The 19,084-nt window shown below is 41.2% G+C and overlaps 2 protein-coding genes across 4 annotated transcripts in view; one reads left to right on the top strand and one right to left on the bottom strand.

Moving 5' to 3' along the window:
- Positions 1 to 336: 336 nt before the first annotated feature.
- LOC118404647 (nicotinate phosphoribosyltransferase-like) lies at positions 337 to 14,093 on the bottom strand. Of its 3 annotated transcripts, none has more exons than XM_035803885.1 (14): positions 13,768 to 14,093; positions 12,667 to 12,877; positions 12,145 to 12,272; positions 11,016 to 11,104; positions 10,284 to 10,477; positions 9,338 to 9,478; positions 8,705 to 8,789; positions 8,198 to 8,278; positions 7,418 to 7,453; positions 6,076 to 6,178; positions 4,273 to 4,358; positions 3,232 to 3,303; positions 2,717 to 2,824; positions 337 to 2,323 (listed from the first exon to the last, which is right to left on the bottom strand). In XM_035803885.1, the coding sequence occupies exons 1-14, from the start codon at positions 14,066 to 14,068 to the stop codon at positions 2,246 to 2,248; spliced, it is 1,713 nt and encodes a 570-aa protein (XP_035659778.1). In that variant the 5' UTR covers positions 14,069 to 14,093; the 3' UTR covers positions 337 to 2,245. The 3 variants fall into 3 exon arrangements, with proteins under 3 accessions (XP_035659778.1, XP_035659777.1, XP_035659779.1); XM_035803884.1 differs by having other exon boundaries at positions 10,989 to 11,104; positions 13,768 to 14,086; XM_035803886.1 differs by lacking the exon at positions 7,418 to 7,453 and having other exon boundaries at positions 10,989 to 11,104; positions 13,768 to 14,084.
- Positions 14,094 to 14,475: 382 nt separating this feature from the next.
- LOC118404564 overlaps positions 14,476 to 19,084 on the top strand; it is a 13,914-nt gene continuing 9,305 nt past the window's right edge. The window contains exon 1 of the mRNA XM_035803729.1: positions 14,476 to 14,612. Within this exon, the coding sequence (XP_035659622.1) occupies positions 14,515 to 14,612 (98 nt within the window). The 5' untranslated portion in view covers positions 14,476 to 14,514. The remainder of the gene's footprint in view (positions 14,613 to 19,084) is intronic.

Below are 19,084 nucleotides of genomic sequence, written 5' to 3'. Positions count from 1 at the left end.
CAAATAAAATTCTACTATAATTTTGCTATAGTTAGGATTCACCGCAAAACAAGGCTTATTGAGCCACTCAAGCATTTTGGGTTACAATACCGTATTGTGAAGAAAGATGTCTGTTAATCCTTGACTTAGTAGTAAATAGTTTCAGATTGTACCCCACAGGAAAGCAAGTTTGTGGAAGCTTATTCCATAACGATGTAGTTCTAGGAAAGAAGCTGTCAGCGAGGAAAAAAAGGATGCCATACTTGCAAGGTACTAGTATGAAGAAAAGTGATTGCATCAGCATGATAATACATGTAAATATGTTATGTATGTAAGATACTATACAAATACAAGAAGTGCATCACCGTTTTTCTTTATTGGATGTGTAGACTGTTGCACATTCAATTCCATTCCTCAATCAAGACCAGATTCAAAATAACCAGTGAACGACCGCACCATTCTCTGTACTCTTTTTAAGTACAAGATGTGAAAGTGATTTACACATGATTCCAATTATACATTCTACTTTTGTCATTAAAAAGGCCATGTTGATTTGATCATATGGATGACATCCTCAAGGACCTCCAAAACTGATGTAAGAGTGAGAATAAAAAAAGATATGTAAATGCAGAAACTTTCGCGGTGGATTAATGTTCGAGGTTTTTGCGGCAGCCACTTCACTGCGAATTTAAAACCACCGCGAACATTTTTCCATAACAGTAAGAGACTACAATGCATGGTGCTACCGCGAAATCAAATCCACCATGAAAAGTCCATTTTACCGCTACCGCGAAATTAAATCTCCGCGAACTTAAACGCATTTACAGTAGTTTCCTTCATAATGAAATGGAAGTGGTCAGGAAGATTGAACAAATGACTGAACACACAGAATATGGCATATCGAACAATGGATTCATTTTTGTTCTTGTACATATTCCTCTCTGACGATGGTATTCTATGACATTATCTGTTTCTGATATTTATGTTTTGCAATTGTCGGCACATATTTGCTAACTTTGCAGCAGCTATTTATGACTTGGGGTTGAAACCTTTTTGGCAGCTGAAAATTGAGGCATGTGTGGATGTCATCCATATACTGTAAATGCAGAAACTTTCGCGGTGGTTTAATGTTTGCGGTTTTTGCGGTGACCGCTTCACCGTGAATTTAAAACTACCGGGAACATTTTTCCATGGCATTAAGAGACTAAAGTGCACGGTGCTACCACGAACTTTAAACCACTGCGAAAAGTCCCTTTTCCCACTACCCGGTACCGCAAAATTAAATCCCCGCGAACTTAAATGCATTTACAGTAATCAATCAACATATCAACATGGCCTTTAATGTAGTGGGTTTTTTAATATACGGCTCTTTTTAGATATATGGGAGTGACGGCTTGGTGTCCCCGGCCTCAGAAAGATGGAAACTCCTTCCAGCAGCATGTAAGTCATCGTCCAGAGTGCTTAAAGATTGGCTGAATGACCTTCAATCAATGACCTTGTGGTTCAAAATTGTTATTACTAAACCACATGACCACAGCTTGTTTCCAACAGATTGGATTCATTTGTACTTTTCAGATTTACTGATAAAGTAACCAAAAAGGACTGAAAATTTATGAAATCGAGCCTACCAGCTCAACAGGTAAAAGTATCATATCATATGATCATCATTGTGTCACTCCAAGAAGTAACCTTTGCTTATTACTTTTAAGTCTATATTCAATATACAATAAATGTACAATTAGTATCGTCATGATTTTCACTTCTGGTTATTTGATGTAACCACAAGAATGTGATCACAAAAAACTCACACTAAAAATATCATCTACATACACTACTTGTGATTCAGCCATGAAGCACAGTTTTTGCATTTATGTTAAACAAATTGCCAGGGATAACCTCGATTCACCCCTTTTCTGATATGGACTCATCCAAACTACAGTACAATCTCTGTAGGCAGAAGTTGATATGGGAACATTGCACTTTCATAAATGGGGGGTTCTCAACTGTATTTTTCAGTTAAAGCCAGCAAATCTATTAAATAAACTTTGCATGCCAAATATTGCAATAGATCATGTGCATGTGACACCATGAAAAAGCTTAAAATTACACCAATTTTTCTTTCTCACCTTGTCCTAAAATATATTGCTATTCATTTTACAGATAATTTCATATTTCTTAGGACAAACTTTACTGGCATTATCCTTAGTAAGTCTGTGTTTCCACTGGATTGGCTGGCTTCACCAGACATATACTGCTCCGTGATTGGTTAAGACAGCTCACCAATGGGAGCATTGTCCAACCACATGTCATGTAAGAACTGGTACAGGTCTGCACTCACTGCCACCTGGAAGTAGATGCAAGAAGGAGTTTTATTGGTTCCCTGTGTTTTTTCACATAAACAATTAGAAGTTCAGTGTGATAAATGACCTGTGTTTTAGAGGACATTTATATGAAAAAACAAAAACAAGGTAGGAAGCATTTTTATGAGTAGCTAAAATTCTTGGGAAAAACTATAAGGATCTACAACATTTACCTTATATGGAATCACTACCTTATTTGGAGCTATTGCTTTTTATAGACTTCTTTATGGAGCTGGTAACTAAAATGGACTTAGAACCATATAATGAGTCACTAAATGTACCTTATATGGAGATAATGCCTTATATGGAGTTCATACCATATAAGGAGTCACTGCATGTATGTTACATGGGCTGCTGCCATATATGGACTTGTGTACCTTATATGGAGTTGGGTTGAGTGCTCTCTTGTGGTCCTCCCTAAGTGTGGCCAGGGACTGTATTGCCCTCTCCCTGATCTCTTTCAACGATGGCAAGTACTCCTGAATCTGAATAAAAAATAGTGCTTTCTGATATTCTCTGCTTAGCACTCAGCACTCGGGAAAGAGTATGGAAGTTGAACACACACCACTACCAGTGGACTAGCCCCCTGCTGTAGTGATTGCGTTGTGTGTGGCCCAGGGCTAATGAAACAGAGATGGGCACTGCCCTATGTGCCATCTTGGCGTGGGAAGGGTTTAACTTTAACTGATATTGAGAAGTCTTTAGATAACACCTTTTGGAGAAAGCAAATTGCATGTTGAGCTCGAGGGTAATACCAGTACAAATGCCAGCAAATATTTCCCTTTTTTCCCAGTGTAGCCCAGAATAATTCTACCAAAATATCCTTCTAAATTGATGATTATCAAATAATCTATCATACGCCATGTAGATATTGTCACAATTAAATCCTCACCTCTCCCTTAGTCCAGTATAGCTTCTGCAATAGTTGGACTGTCCCGGGTGACACGTATGCTCGCTTGGACTCCTGAAAGCCATCGAACAATACATCAGACCATGAAGTAAACAGATTGTCATCATCATCATCATCGGTCGACGTGATTAAACATGTTCGCACATGTTTACACACGACGGGGTTATACCGCCCCTTACGGGTGACATACCCTTTCGTATGGCTAATTACAAGATGGGGATGCGCCAGATTGTAAGGAACAATTACTAGTACCCAAGTGACTGGAGTTCGGAAATGGTAGACATTTCAGGTTAAAAAGCATCCACTACCTTTTGTCAGTAATGGAATAAATTTATTGAAGTTCTATCAAGTTGCTTGTAATAAGTAACTGCTACCTTGCATTTACAATTACCTGGATGTCTAACCTTTGTCGACATAAAGGTTTTTTGTTTTCTGTGACTAGTTTCATTAGATTTTTACATCCTGCACAACAAAGTTTTTTGTACACAACTGAACCCAACAGACATTTGACATTTTGTGGACAGTCTGCCATTTTCCTTGGGGTAGGAGCTACTTATATACACCTTTCTCACGCGACGGCCATGATAGATCGAAGACGAGGTCAATGAGGCAAACAGACAAAACTTATTTCTAAAATCAGGTCCCATTTAGTTTTCCCCCAAACCACACAATTTTTCATGATATAAGATAAAATAATAACTATTACGAGTAGTGTTATGCACCGAAAGATGTAGCAATTTAGAGTAGTGTAGACTGATCCCATAGTCCCTTAAGAGATGCAAAATAAAAACATAATAATGCAAATTTTTGACGGATTGGCAGCCACTCACTCATTGGTTGCTTTTCTAATTAGCAGGCTATCATTGGTTGAACTGTTAATTATGATGGACAGTCTTTTGTTTGCCGCATTGAACTCGTTTTAGATCTATCATGGCCGCCGCGTGAGAAAGGTGTATTGAAGTATAATATACAGAAATACTGCCCCCCTTCCCCCTTGAGGTTGAAATTGACATGTTCCTGTACCTCGAACGGGTGTCTACAGAGAACCCTCCTCTCGTTGTCGGGCGGCTGCTCGTGGGGGCGCTGCATCAGGTCAATCAGAGCATGGCCTGATGGGAAGGCACAAGCCATATATGGGCATGGTTCAGATGGGTTGAGGAAATGTGTTTTAACTAATTGCTTTACCAAAAGTGTCTAGAACAATATAACACATAAAGACACATAAGGGACCGTACGGCATTTAGCGAGGGGGGAGGGCCGGTCGCCAGGGGGGGGGAGGGCCAAGCAAAAAAAAAAATTGCCAGGGGGAGGGCCTAGCAAAAAAAATTTGACTTGGGGGGAGGGCCAAGCAAAAAAGAAAATACCTTGGTCTACCAGCAAAATTTGTCCCTTAAAATCCAAGAAACGGCATTTCAGAGGGTCAAGATTTCAAAATTTTTCTGGACCTCTGCAAGGGATCGCCCAAGGTTGGCGCTCGGGACACAGTGAAAATGCGAAAGGGAGGGGGCGGGGCTTATGCATGACGCCCTCGAAAATCTTTTTCACTTACAGAAATGTTATTAAACTCTAGATTAGTCTGCCAGCAAAATTTACCCCTGTCTTATTGCCCTCAAAATGTAAGAAATGGCGTTTCAGAGCTCGAGGGTAAATATTTGCAAATTCCCTGGATCCCTTTTGACGTGACCGGACTCGCGCCTTTGATGACCGACATCGTGATAATGTGTTTGGAGGGGGATTTAATTTTGTATTTCTAAATTGAAATGCCATTAAAGTTTGCTTTGTTTGTCAGCAAAATATTTCCCTCAAACTGAAGGAAATAGCTTTTAAGAGGGTCAGGATTTTAAAATTTCCCCGGACCTACCTTGCGATTCTTTGTGCCTTTGCCGCGCCAGACATGGTGTTCGGAACGTCGTTCTCAAAAACTTGAAACCGTCGTATTTTTTTCATAGAAATGTCATTTGACCAGCAAATTTTCCCATAAAAAAGCAATGCAGGAAATCGTGGCAAAAAATCGTGGCATTTCTAAAAGATTTCCTGCAAGTCTGCGTTCTCACGCCCGCCGGCGGCTAGAGAGAGGCGACCGATCTACCCCGCCGTGGGAAAATCAGCGTCGACGCCCCCCTCCCCACTGCAGTTTTGGTTACTCGAATCGTGATGTCGTCTTGGTTTACATTTTTCCCCGATTTACCGTAAGTTATTACCACCACAGAACCAAGAAAAAGTCCAAAATATATGTAAATTGAAAATAGTTTCTGTCAAGCCGCAGGCCCGCGAGCTTGCAATACGTAAATTTAGGGGGCGGGAAGCGCCGCTTCGTGGCGCAAATCTACTAGAAATCCAGATATAAATGCTTTGTAGGTGTTGTTTTAATATCAAAACAACGAAATAGCTTCTATAAAGCAAATATTTATGCCTCTATGAAGCAGATATTTATCCCTCTATTAAGCAGATATTTTGAGCCATTCTGTGTCCCTTTTTTTACTAGGGGTGAGAGATCTGTCTTCGCGATGAAAATCATGAAAAAGTATGACGCAAAGCACATTTCCAAATGGGAGCGCGGTGTTTTATTGGCGTCTTGAATTTTTTTCAAAGTTGATAGGAGGGGGAGGGCCAAGCAAAAATATTTTGACTTGGGGGGAGGGCCTAGCAAAAAAATTTTTACCTGGGGGGAGGGCCATGCAAAAAATTTTTGACCCGACCCTCTGGCGACCGGCCCTCCCCCCTCACTAAACGCCGTACGGTCCCTAATACCACATCAGTCATCTGGCTGTATACTGTTGATAAAACAATCAAATGAAATAAAGGTAAGAAAGGTTAAAATCTGACCCTCATGCGAGTAGAGTCTGTAGATGTTCTTCTTGCCAGGCAGAGTCACCTTGTCCATATCCTGGCTCAGCTTGATCCGGGCCTGTTTATTTACTTCCACAAGCTGTAAACAAACAAACAAATAAACATATTGATTGTTCATAGCAACAGTTAAAATCTTCCATCCAACACAAAATAAAGTAGACTTGTAATTTTTTTGGAGTACTCTTTCTAAATAGCCTTCTTCAGGAATTCTGACCCACAACTTGTGTCACATGACCCTGTATGGACATGTTAATTCTGTCCCATGACCTTATATGGGCATGTGGCACCAATAGGGGTGTCAAAGGTGTCAAGAAAACTGTACCCCCTATCTCTGAACTACTATCATTTTGTGTTGAACAGAAAGCGTATGGTAATACATGGGCAACCTATCCAGTTAGTATATCTATTACAAATTGGGACAAGCACGTGCACCTTTTCATCTAATTTCCAAGCAGATCCTACCGTGCCATAAGAGAGTATCAAAGCTGGCCAGGGAGTATAGCCGACCAAAGGAAGTCAAATGGGCACCAGGGCCTCCGGTTGCATACACACTTCTATGCCAGCTTGACTCCTCTGCCGGCATTTGATACTATCTTCTGCTACCATTGGATCTGCTGGGAGATTACTTTTCATCGGTCTATAGCAGTATCATTTTCATGTTAAAATGCTTCCATATTTTTAGCCACTTTTTTGTGTGAAATATTGAAAAGACAGAGATCAAATTACCAAAACAACAACCGTAGGAAAACCACAAATATATATAGTATCATACAACAAGAACAACACAAAAACATACTCCAATGCAGAACCTCGCCAGTGGCCTTTACAATATACTTTAGGGTAGCTCTACTAAACTGGGCTGAGGTTTCCACTTCTGGGGCCAGCTCTCAGCCAATCAGAGAATCTGCTTTACCTGTTAGTAAGTAAAACATTAAGGCAATTCCCTGATTGGCTGATGGCTGGTTAGAGGCCTCACCCACAAAAGTGGCAAGATCAGTCGGTTTAGCAGAGCCTCCCCAAAAAGGCCACAGACAATGTTCTGCATAGTAGAATGTACAAAAATATACTGTAAATGCATTTAAATTCGCGGGATCTAATTTCACGGTTGCGGGAAAAACAACTTTTCGCAGTGGTTTTAATTTTGCGGCAGCACCATGCACTGTAGTCTCTTACTGCCATGGAAAAATGTTCACGGTGGTTTTAAGTTCACGGTGAAGCAACAACCGTGAAAACTGCGATCATTAAACCACTGCGAAACTTTCTGCATTTACAGTAATACCAAGTACCAAACAGTTACAAAGAAAACTTAAGTTGATACCTGAAAGACCCAGTAGAGAGTGGGAGATTCAGAGTCCTACCAAACAACAGACCAAACACAACAGAACAAAACAGGGAGACAAAAAAGTTGGTGGGAATTAAAGTTGCACAGCAATGTTAGGGATTGATTATGCTAGTCTCCAAGAAGATACAAGGGTTTGATTTGTTCCATGTGTTTAATGCCTGTTTTTGAAACATTTAGCATCCCTCAACTCTAGGACAGGCATCCTCACATCTGCTTGGAGATTAAAACTATGCAGATTTTTTTTGCGAGAATTCGGGTATGTGGGAGAGGAAGGGTCAAAGGAAAACGCTCCTGCAGCAGATGAAATAGAGGACAGTTGATGAACATTTCAAAGCTGTAGGAACATCGTAGTAACACAGGAAAGAAGCACAGAAGCAGGTAAGGGAAAAACAATAACAAACACAGTACATGTAGATCAATAAACATATATGCAAATAACAACAGAAATGTATAACTGAACATTTGAAACATTTGCAACATGATAGAAATATAGTTTTTAAGGGCACCACCCCAGAGGTATTGCCAAGAAAGGGTAAGGAACATAAAATAATAAAGAAGTATGCTTGACCCCTGGTTGTGGCATACTTGTTTAACGGCTTAACACCTAACTTAAGGCATCATGAAAAGAGTACACTGAAAAAAAGAAGTGTACCAAATATGAAACCTTATGGACACAGCCAAGGGCTCTACCCTAAAGGCATTGCCAAAAAGTGTTAAGAAGATGAAGACACTAGCGAATAAAGAAGTGTGCCTGACCTTAAAGACACAGCCCAGAGCTGGCTGTCGCTGACACGTCACCAGGTGTGTACCGATACCAAAGGAGTCAATCTCATGGCCCTAAAAACAAAACAAAAATAAAACAACAATTCATGGAAAGCAACGAGAGCTGGAAAATCTAACACCTCCGTGAAATATCTAGAGTTTCTCGATGTCTTCTTCAATTGTAGTTCGTTTACGTAAATAAGGCAAATACACAGACCATCCCCTGAAAAAGACCTCCCTGTGAATTAGTAGACTCTTCCGTTGACCCCATGACCTGAAATGTCTGTCATGCTTGATAATGATTAGTTCCTCACCTCTGTGACAGTGAATGTGACATACATAATGGCTTGTTAAGCAAGAACCTATAGACAACACAAGAAGGAAAGACCCCTTACCATCAACAGTTTAGGCCAAAGATGTATCTAAAGTTAAATAAAGTTTGAAAAAAATGCTTCATGACCTGAAGAGTTAATGAGTTAGGTTGATAGGTTAATCACATACCTGCTGGTTAAGAGAGTGCAGGGTGTCCTCGTTGATGTCGTTGCTGGCTACAATGGTGAAGTTTGCCATGGATGGGACTTCAAACCTGCAAAATTACAACATTTTTGAGCAACTGTAAAATGGGCTGGACTTCAAACCTCCAAAATTTTAACATTTTAGAGCAACTATAAAATGGATGGAACTTCAAACCTGCAAAGTAACAACATTTTTGAGCAACTGTAAAATGGGCGGAACTTCAAATTTGGAAGATTAAAACATTATAGAGCAACTGTAAATGAGTAAAAACTTCCAACATTTGCAAGCAAATGCATGATATCTTTCTACAAGATAGAACATATTTCTTGGCTTTGACCAATGACGACGAACATAACATTGCAGTCGTCCTGCCACTGATTAGTAGTGCCACCTATCTACAGGAGGCGATACTGCAGGTTATTTGTTGTAATGCCAGCTACACCCAAATACACAATAGAAGCTATCATTCACATTCATAATATATTGATGAAGGTTAGCCATCAAGGTACGTTTTGGAGATGTCTGACCGTTTCCAAAATTTTATCCAGTTGCATGAGTAATTGCCATTTGGTGTATCTTTTGTAATCGGTTTCAGTTCAAAAAGTTTCTAAAGCTTACCGGTCAGCGATTTTCCTAAAGTGTTGTCTGACCGCTTTGGAGAGGTAGGCCAGGTCCCCACTGTCCAGTCTGATGCCAATGGCCCTGTAGCCCAGTCTGTGCAGGGCCAACGCTACTGTGCAGAAATTAGGGACGCCACTCCTAATAAACAAGAACAAAAGATGAAAAATCTCTGTGAAATATTTAGTGCTTCTTGTATGTTTCCTTGTACTTAATCTACCATGCACATAGGGTAATAACAATAACAGCAACAACAACAACAACAATAATAATAATGGTTTATTCAGTGCTTTGATATATACAGATTAGCATGGCCCTAAAATTGGACCCTGAAATCTCTAATAATGTACTCACATTGCTGTGCAAACCTCTGAACTTTGATTTTGAGGCTTTGAAAACTTTAAGGTTTTGATCAACATTACAATTGTGTCTGATGATCACTTCATCTCACTCACTGGTAACTGTAACTACTACATGGAAAATACATAACTGCAAAATTGCATGACCTGGACTGTCTGTCATGTCTGATTAATGACTAGTTCTACCACCTCTGAACTCTCCTACCTGTCACTCCCTAAATCTCACCTTCTGCCCTTCACTTCCTAACACATAAGTATTAGACTTAGAGCAGGGTTGGACAAGTCCAATAGCCCTATCGTCCAGGGTAAGATAAGTGATGATCAGGCAAGTGCATGACCTACCCCAATTGGGCAAGTAAGATTTTTCCAAAAGCAATAATAAGAATTCCATTGCTGGAAGTGAAAATGCATATGAAAGTGACATTTGTATTTGGGGCAAGTGAAAAATTGGTTCGGACAAGCAAATTTCTTATGTGCTTGACCTATAGAACAAGTCCAACCCTGCTTATGGTGTGTTCTGTAGTTTCCAACATGGTATCAGTAAGATTCATAAAACGTTTCTTCAAATTCTAAAACAAAAATTATACCTTAAGACATCATATGTGTCCACCAAGGCCAGAAATCCCTTGGGGAAAGCCGTGGCGTACGCTATGAAGGCTGTGAGTTCGCTTTCCTTTGTCTCCTCGTGGAGAACGTCCAGTGTCTTGCAAACCTCTTCACGCAACTCCAGACAAGCGGAGACAAAATCTGTGGGAGAATCTCCGTCTAATGGTGTCAGCAGCTGGAAAGAATACAAAATTTGACAAGGTCATAAATTTTCGTCCTTTCCACCATGCTTTGAATCGTCCAGGAAGCTGTAAAAGTAGCAGATACATGCCATAGTTTAAAAGAAATATATCAGGAAACATATAGATCTACTTGTGTCAACGTCAATTCCAATGTCAAAGAAGATTGTGTAAACAAAAATGAACAAAACTTTGTGTTTGTTATTTGTTCAACCTTCTAGACCACTAAGATTTCATAATGAGGGCAACTTGTGGTTTTTGGCCAAACGTTTTCTATTTGCATGTTCGCATCAGTTTTGGGATGCCCAACGGATGTCATGCATATAATCAAATCAACATGGCCTAAGGCTTGGAAGATTCTTCTTATTTCTTTGCTGAAAAAGTATGTATTTTTTCCCATCGTGAAACATGTTTTCTTTTCATTCTGTTATTATCAGTGTTTTTAATTTGTTCAATATGTGCTTAAATCAAATCAAATCAAATCAAATCAAGAGCATAGAAAATCACCCTGTTCTTCAGATCCTGCAGACCTACGTAGGAGGTGACGAAGGCGTGCGCGTGGGTTCCTCGCACCGGAATGTCGAACATCTTTCCCGCCAGAACGTTGCTGGTGCCGTCAAAGCCTGTTAACGAAAGTCAACAGTCAGAGATAAAACGTTTGATACTTGAAACTTTACTTCAATCAACTTTGCAGCCCCCGTAGGGGCTGAATTGCATTGATTTTACAACATGAAACAACACTTAATCATCATTACACTTTGACAACAATTTGAGATAAAAGCAGGATAGAGCAATATCAATATAAAATCTGATGTCAGCATAGCTCAAATTACATTTAACTGCAAAAGGTTTAAACTGTCGAATTTTTATCATGAAAGACCAATTCTTATTATGTTTGTTGCACACAATATAACCAGTTAACTACCTTTAGACACAACATACTGATTTTGCATATATAGTAGATACAAGCTGTGTTTTTATCCACTCACACAAGGAAAGATCACTACTCTTGAGGTGGGCTCTGTTGCAAACTCGAGGAGTGTCTCTCTTCTAATATACACATGTAGGACCTCCAGCTTAACTGAAACTAGGTACTTATTTTCATAGGCATTGAGAGAAAATAGTTGTCAAACTGCCTTTAACAAAAGCAGAACATTAGGAACTGCTAGGAACCCAGAACTTTTAGACTCTAACATCTACGTCAACAACCCAGACCAAAGGACCACCTTGCCAAACTAGGCCTAGGAAAAAAATGTTGTGTTTCCTGTTTCCCTACCTACCCTAGAAAAACCTGCCGACCCTAGACTTTTTTGGGGGGGTGAGCAGTGGAGTCACATAGCTTCCAGTTAGAATTTTTATTCAGCCTGCTTCCTATTGAAGCAAAAACACTGCTTGTCCTATCTAATGAAGGGTAAATGTATCTATTACATGCACAAAATTAAAGTTTGGCATTAAAAGAGAAGTGTCCTCATGCACTTCAGTTTACTTTGTTTGACTGTATTGTAATATGTATCACTAGAGTTTTGGCCAGCCAAAAAAAAATTACAAGAAAAAAAAGAAGATAATCCCTACCTACCGACCCTAATTTTTTCAGGACTGAAACAGGAAACACAACATTTTTTTTCCTGGGCCCTATGTATATAATGTATCATAAATGACTAACCCCCAATGTAGCAGTATCTTGAGGCTGACAGTGCTCCGTCTGGCCCCTGCGCTCGCCTCAAACCAAACTCCAGAAGCTGCTTGTTTCCCGCAGCCATCCGAAATCTGGCTGCGTTGGTTGCTACAAGACTGGATAAAGGGAAGTAACAGCATCAAAATATGGCCAGAAAAAAGGTAACTACAATAGTTTATGAAATCTGCATGCAATCTTACTGTGATGCTACAGCTGAGCCTAAAGGCCTTCTCTCTCAGGTGCAGCTCTCTCTTAGTCTTACCCTTACCTCTTCCCCCATGCATCAATGAAAAGCGGCCTGTGGACCAATTTGAGCTTTCATGAATAATCAAAGGTTCAAACAAACAACGACCTTCCCCCAGTGGTGTAGCCAAAAAGGAAACCCCTTTCACCTTGCATAGTTGCTTACCTGTACTTTGGTAAGTGATATTATCATATATGCAGTCTTACTGAGAAACAACAGCCTAAGGCCTCCCCCTGAGGTGTAGCCAAAATAAAGACCCCTTTCACCTTGCATAGTTGATTAAGTTGAGAAGTGTTGTCTCCATCAGCTGTACCACGGGCAGCGGGCCCTCCACCGTGATGAGCGGCACGCGCGGGAACACCACGGTCCCCTCCGGCACCGCGTACAGGCTCACCTCCGAGGCATCCAGCGACCCGAGGTAGTCGTAAAACTCCTCCTCTACAGACGGGGGCAGGATGGTCCGCAGGTAGTTGATATCTGGAATGATCAGATTACTGGATTTGAAAGGATGATAGTCTGCATGAAAACATACATGTACAAACATGTGATTTTGTTCACTTGCACCTCTAGATTAGCCTCTGGGGCTCTCTCCAAAAGGGGCTGTTCTGTTTTTGTTTTTTGTTTGGGGGGGGGGGGGGGCAGTTCAGTTCAGTTCAGTCATCTTCGGAGGGGTGACACCAGTGTCTCCACATGTTCCTGTCCAGCATGATTGAACGGAGCTCGCCGGCCTGCAAACCTGTATCCTCCTGCAGTAGTACCTCGTTTGGTTCCCAAAGCAGGACCTCTCCTGCCGTTTCCTCATGGCGCACCACGTGCCCTGCAAAACGAAATCTTCTGCTGCAGATGGGGGTGGGGCACTCTTTGATTCGTTCATTAACTGGCGTCACCACCAAAAGATTTAAATGTACAGTTCCCCACCAGACGAGTAGCAGAAGCAAACATAGGACAAAATACTATCCGACTCAGGCTAACAGCCCCTAGGATTCGAACTAATGACCTTTTGGACCAGGGGCAAGGGTCAGTGATCATGACCACTATACTGGACTGTTCATGAAAATAATGGAACAGTTTGCCATGGGTAAAATGAAAAAAAGACGTGACCCAAATGCTGACATATCCTAGTAGGAGTTAAGACAATTACTATAAGCTTACAAACCTTCTTTCTGACCTAATGTATGATTTATATTATAGTGGTGACATGTTGATAAATAATTTAGTAGTATAGTTTCAATATACAAGGATACAACAAAATTGTATTCATTCAGCTATTGTGCTCCAGCAAAATATATTATAACAAAGTATGATTTGACAGTGTGTGTGTGTGAAAGGAATTGACAACAAATCTTAGAAAACGTCTTGAAACTTACCCGACTCGGAGAATCTAAAGTTCTGCAGGTATTTCAGACATTCCTCCAGACCTGCGAAAAGTGTGAACTCTCCCTTGAACGGATTCTTCCGGAAAAAGAGATCGAAAACTGCGATCTCGTGTCTCTTTTCGCTCTTCCAGTAGGCGTAAGCCATGGTGACCTGGTACAGGTCCGTGAGGAGGGATTGCACGATGCCATTTTGGTTATTTTTGTGAGAAATGTGACTATCATTGAAGCTACCCTGAGGGGGAGGGGTCGCCATTTCCATCTCTTCTTCCTTTTTCGATAACCCTGAAAGCATCCAACGTTACATAAACTACAATAAATATATTAGACTAAAACTTTTATACTACCAAAAGATAGCACTATAGATTCATGAAAATAATTCCATTCATATGAATGTGTGTAAGTTTGATGCGGTGTTATGTGATATTGTCTATTTTCTATTTTTAGATACTTATTTTCGTGGTGATGCTATCAAAGGTCAGTGACCTGCAGAACGGTAGTGACTAGCCCAACCCATCAGATTATTCTATTTTTACATTACTGGGGGGAACAATTCATTTTGGTAATTACTGTATATATCATATAAATAAGTAAATATACCAAAAGTATTCAACTATATAAATATATACGATATAAAATTTAAATGACAGTTGTCCAATTGATAACAAAAGAGTCGTTAAATTTCATTATTTCCTTTTTTGTCTGAACTCCCCTAGCAACGATAAACTCGTCCATTCCATCATGGCGGAGGACGAGAGAGAAAGCGACGTCTCAGAGGAGGAAGAAAACGAAGAAATACCTGAAGAAACACAAGAAAAACAAGAAGAAAAATTAGACGGGTAAGTCAGAATGCTACAATGATAATCCCAGCACATGTAGGTAGTGTCAGTTTGGTTGTATAAGCCAAAACACGGCGGCAAAATCTTTGAGTCTTGGGGCGAACTTGGTGGTGAAGATTTGTCGTGGAATGTTCTAGAGAAAGTTAGTTGACAAGTAGTTTGTCCATCTGGACCATGTAGGCATTTTGTCTCCCATAGTTATCATTTCTAACATTTCATGCATGTTTTACAAGGGTTTTATCGTATTGTGTAGCTGTTTTGGACTGTGAACTACAAAAAACATATGACAGTCCGACAATTATGTCACTGAATGCTAACGTTACAGGTGAAACGCCCCCCTCCCCCATCTGCCATATATGACACTTGAGATATAAACATTATAGTCTTTATTTTTGCAGTCTATTCCTCATGTTGTGTTATATTTTCTAGGATACATATTTTTTTACACATTTGAGTGAAATAGCTAGTATCTTCCTCCATACATCTACTAGTAAGTATCTTGTTCACTTGAATCTAAGTTTGATGTTTGTTTGTTTTTGTTGTTAGGTTTGTGGGCAATTATAGACAATAATAGGTATTAATGGGGATGCCATTCACATGACGGAACAGCCAACAGTTACATTCAATTGTTGTCGCTAGGGACTTAATAGCCTGTATACTTACCTACTTACCTACTTACTTGTAAGGGTAATGTTTTAGCTCATCTAATCTACAGTCAGTTGCTATGTACCTAAAACATCTCCCAACCAACCAACGTAACTGTATATTACATCATTACAATAGGATGAGCGATTGAGCATATGTTATACAAAGGGTTCTTTTTAGATTGGATACAGCCTGTCTCAGATAGACCTATGGTGGGCATGTATTGGTACAAGTTACCTGTAGTTAGTAGACAATTTTTAGGCCTTGAGTGCACATCCTAACACAGAACCACAATTAGATACTGTAAATGCATTTAAGTTCGCTGGGATTTACTTTCGTGGTAGCAGGAAAATAGAGTGACGATTATGAGAGTGTTTGCGGTGGTTTTAAGTTTGCGGTAGCGCCATAGACTGTAGTCTCATACATAATGGAAAAAGGTGGTGGTTTTAAGTTTGCGGTGTAGTGGACACCGTGAAAAACACGAACATAAAACCACAGCAAACATTTCTGCATTTACAATAGCTTCAATGATCAAGGTGCTCACAAATTCATTCCCTCAAAAGAAAGAAAAAATCATTGATCGGAACTTGAATACAGCACAAGCTTATTGATCTGCTGCAGATTTCAAACACAGTTTGGACTTTGCTATTCAGGGTTTTGGTATGATGTAACTTGTGTGCTATAATCTAGACCCAAGGTAGACCACTCCCTATACCCTAGGGCAACTACTGTAAATGCAGAAACTTTGGCGGTGGTTTAATGTTCGGGGTTTTCTTAGTGGCCGCTTCACTGCGAACTTAAAACCACCGCGAACATTTTTCCATGGCAGTAACTGAGTAAGAGACTACATAGCATGGTGCTACCGCGAATTTAAAACCACCACAAAAAGGTCTTTTCCCGCTACGGCGAAGTTAAATCCCCACAAACTTACGTGCATTTACAGTATCACACATCATGTACAGTACTAGATTTGTTTATTCATTGTTTTGTCCTAACATTGGTCACACTACTAGTACTAGTCCTATTTTGGGTTGTTGGTAGTTTATTATAGATGTGGGTTTAATATGACCTACTACAGCAAACTGTGTTTTTCTTAAAACTAATAAAAGGGCAAGGGGGTATGCCCTGGCTATGGTACTCCTAACCTTGCCCGAGGGTAGTACGTGTTTCATACTCACGTATCTCATGCAAATATAGCCATGTCTACTTGAAGGAGGTCATTCACCCCTATTGGCATTGTATGGGGAGTCAGATTTCAGCTGTACTGACAGAAATGAGTGGATCATAAACTGGGTCAAACATGTGCTCTTGCATGAGACAGGACTCAAAATACTTTTTCTGCATACCTGCACTGGTGCAGGTAACATTGCAAATTACCTGCACCAGACAAATTTTACCTGCACCACTCTGAATTTAGGAAGTATGGATCAAACTAAAATTGCTATTTTTTCAGTTATACTTTATAGGTGGTAACATTCAATACAGCTAATAACAATCCAAATACACCTACATCATTGGAAATACAGAGTGAACCGATAATACGCTCACCTGCTAAGAGGTCTTTCTCTCTCTTGCCGTGCTTTTCAGCACCATGTAACAGCGATCGTCAGCCAGAGGCCTCTCATCACTGGGCGTTTCGTTCCCGAAACTCTGGAACGCCCTCCGGGAGGTGGAACAGCAAGGGGGGCGTCCCCCCCTTGCTTCACTGCTACACTTGCTTTGTTCCTGTGTTGTTTCTTTCTTCTATCCGTTTCCTTCTAAACGTCTGCCAGACTCTGGACTGGACTTTGGCTAACTCCTCACTCCTGGACTGACTCTTCCTACATGACTTTCTTCAGTCTTGATTGACTCTTCCTACATGTCTTACTTCCTTCAGTCACTAAGATACTACACTGGATTTCCATCACTTCTCTGATGTCTTCCCCCACGTGTTCTCTTTCCTCTTGATCCAAAGCCAGAAACTTGACTTTTCAACTTCCTGAGCCATGTTTCTTAGCACCTTCTTGTCTATGGCCATCTCCTTGCAGAACCTGGCAAGTGAAGACCCAGGAAACCCTCTGCAGCCCACCTCCACTGGATATAGAAGCACATTCCAGCCGCTCTGTTTGCACTCATGTGTGAGGTCTTGATACTTCAGCTTCTTTCTCTCGTATGCTGACTGCATGTTTTCTTCCCATGGCACAGTCAGCTCAACGATGATAACTGTCTTAAGGGCCTCCGACCACGCCACTAGGTCTGGTCTAAGTGATGTTACACAGATGTTCTTCGGGAAACATAGGCGGTTTTCCAAGTCCACTGCCATATTCCACACGCCCTTGCGCAGAATACCGCCTTCCTGTTTCCCCTTTGTTTTCCGAACTGGCTTCTGGCCTTCCTTGACAAAGGGTATAGACTTGGCCTGGGCTGACTCTTCGCTCTCAGATTTGCCTCTCTTCTCTTCCACTGCTGCGGCAAGCACTCTGAGTGCGTTATTGTGCCTCCACGTAAATCTTCCCTGTTTGAGAGCTGTATTACATGAAGAGAGAACATGCTTTAGGTTAGCGCCTGCTAGTCCGCACAGCTGACAAGCTTCTTCCTTCTGGAACCATCTATTTACATTCTGGGGGGATAGAAGTACATCATAAACTGCCCTCACTAGGAAACTCAGCCTGCAGCTTTGGATCTCCCATATGTCCTTCCAAGACAGCCTTCTCTCTATAGCTTCCTCCCAGTTTACCCAGGCACCTTGCTGCTTCTGACTGATTGCTGTCACCCTTCTCTTCTCAGACTCCATTCTCTTAACTTCGTCTACCACGAGCTGTTTCCTTTCCCTGGGGTTAGCTCTGTCCCACCTCAGAGTTTTTCCGCCCCAGCCTAGGCCTTGTCTCCCATGTTGTACTGCACCGACAATGTCCTTATGTCTGAGTCTGGAGACTGCTTGGTTTACAACATCTCCTACTTGCCACTTTCTTCCTGACTTCTGGTCTCTGTAGGCTGCTCTAACTGAGGCGTCTTTAGATCCCTGGAGCTCCAGAGCCAACCTCACCTTCTCTAACTTGAACTAGTCTGCAATCGACACAATTGGGAGACTCAGCTTGTTTTGGCCTACCAGAGCAACATTTGATAAACACCTCGGTACTCCCAGCCACTTACGGATGTAGGCATTCATCTTCCTCTCAATCTCTTCTACCGTTGTCAAGGAAATTTCATACATCTTTAGTGGCCACTTGAGCCTCGGTAGCAGTACAAACTGCGTACACCAGATCTTCAGTTTGCCTGGTAGTTGACAGCTGTCTATTGACTTCAGACCTTCACACGCTTGCCTCACAACTTCTTGACCTCGTTTTGAGTCGCTCAGGTCCTTTGTGTAGAGTCGACCCAGACTACGCACCGACGTCTGCTCAATTGTAGGAATACACTGGCCATCTACGGTGAATACTCTGTTACTGACCTTCCCTTTCCTTAGAGATAAACTTCTCGACTTGGTGGGCTTAAACTTCATTCTTGCCCATTTTGTAAGCTCTTCCAGCCTCCTCAGGACTCTGTTTGTACATGGGGCTGTTCTTAAGATAGTCGTCACATCGTCCATGAAGGCTCTGAGGGGCGGCAGCCTCTGCCCTGAGGGTAGTTTCACTCCCCCAACCACTTGTCTAGCACCAGTCAGTAGGACTTCGAAGCCCATCACAAATAACAAGGGAGAAATTGTGCAGCCCATCGGGATTCCTTTCTCTAGCTGTTGCCACTCTGAAACGAAAAGTGGAGTAGAAATGCTGACTCTGAAGTCCTCAAAGTAGTTCCTTACCATTCCCTTGATTTCGTCTGGGACCCAAAAGAAGTCCATGGCATAG

This window comes from Branchiostoma floridae, chromosome 17 (genome assembly GCF_000003815.2).
Source record: "Branchiostoma floridae strain S238N-H82 chromosome 17, Bfl_VNyyK, whole genome shotgun sequence".
Lineage (NCBI taxonomy): Eukaryota > Metazoa > Chordata > Leptocardii > Amphioxiformes > Branchiostomatidae > Branchiostoma > Branchiostoma floridae.
Note: the sequence above shows the minus strand (reverse complement) of the source record. Positions and strands in the feature narration are given on the sequence as shown.

Excerpts from the sequence above, each read along its gene's own strand:
- LOC118404647 (XM_035803884.1), bottom strand. The coding sequence starts at position 14,068 with ATGCTTTCAGGGTTATCGAAAAAGGAAGAAGAGATGGAAATGGCGACC. Across the intron at positions 8,790-9,337 it reads TTTAGGAAAATCGCTGACCG|GTTTGAAGTCCCATCCATGG; the intron begins GTAAGCTTTAGA and ends GTAATTTTGCAG. Across the intron at positions 4,359-6,075 it reads CAGACTCTACTCGCATGAGG|GCCATGCTCTGATTGACCTG; the intron begins GTCAGATTTTAA and ends CCTTCCCATCAG.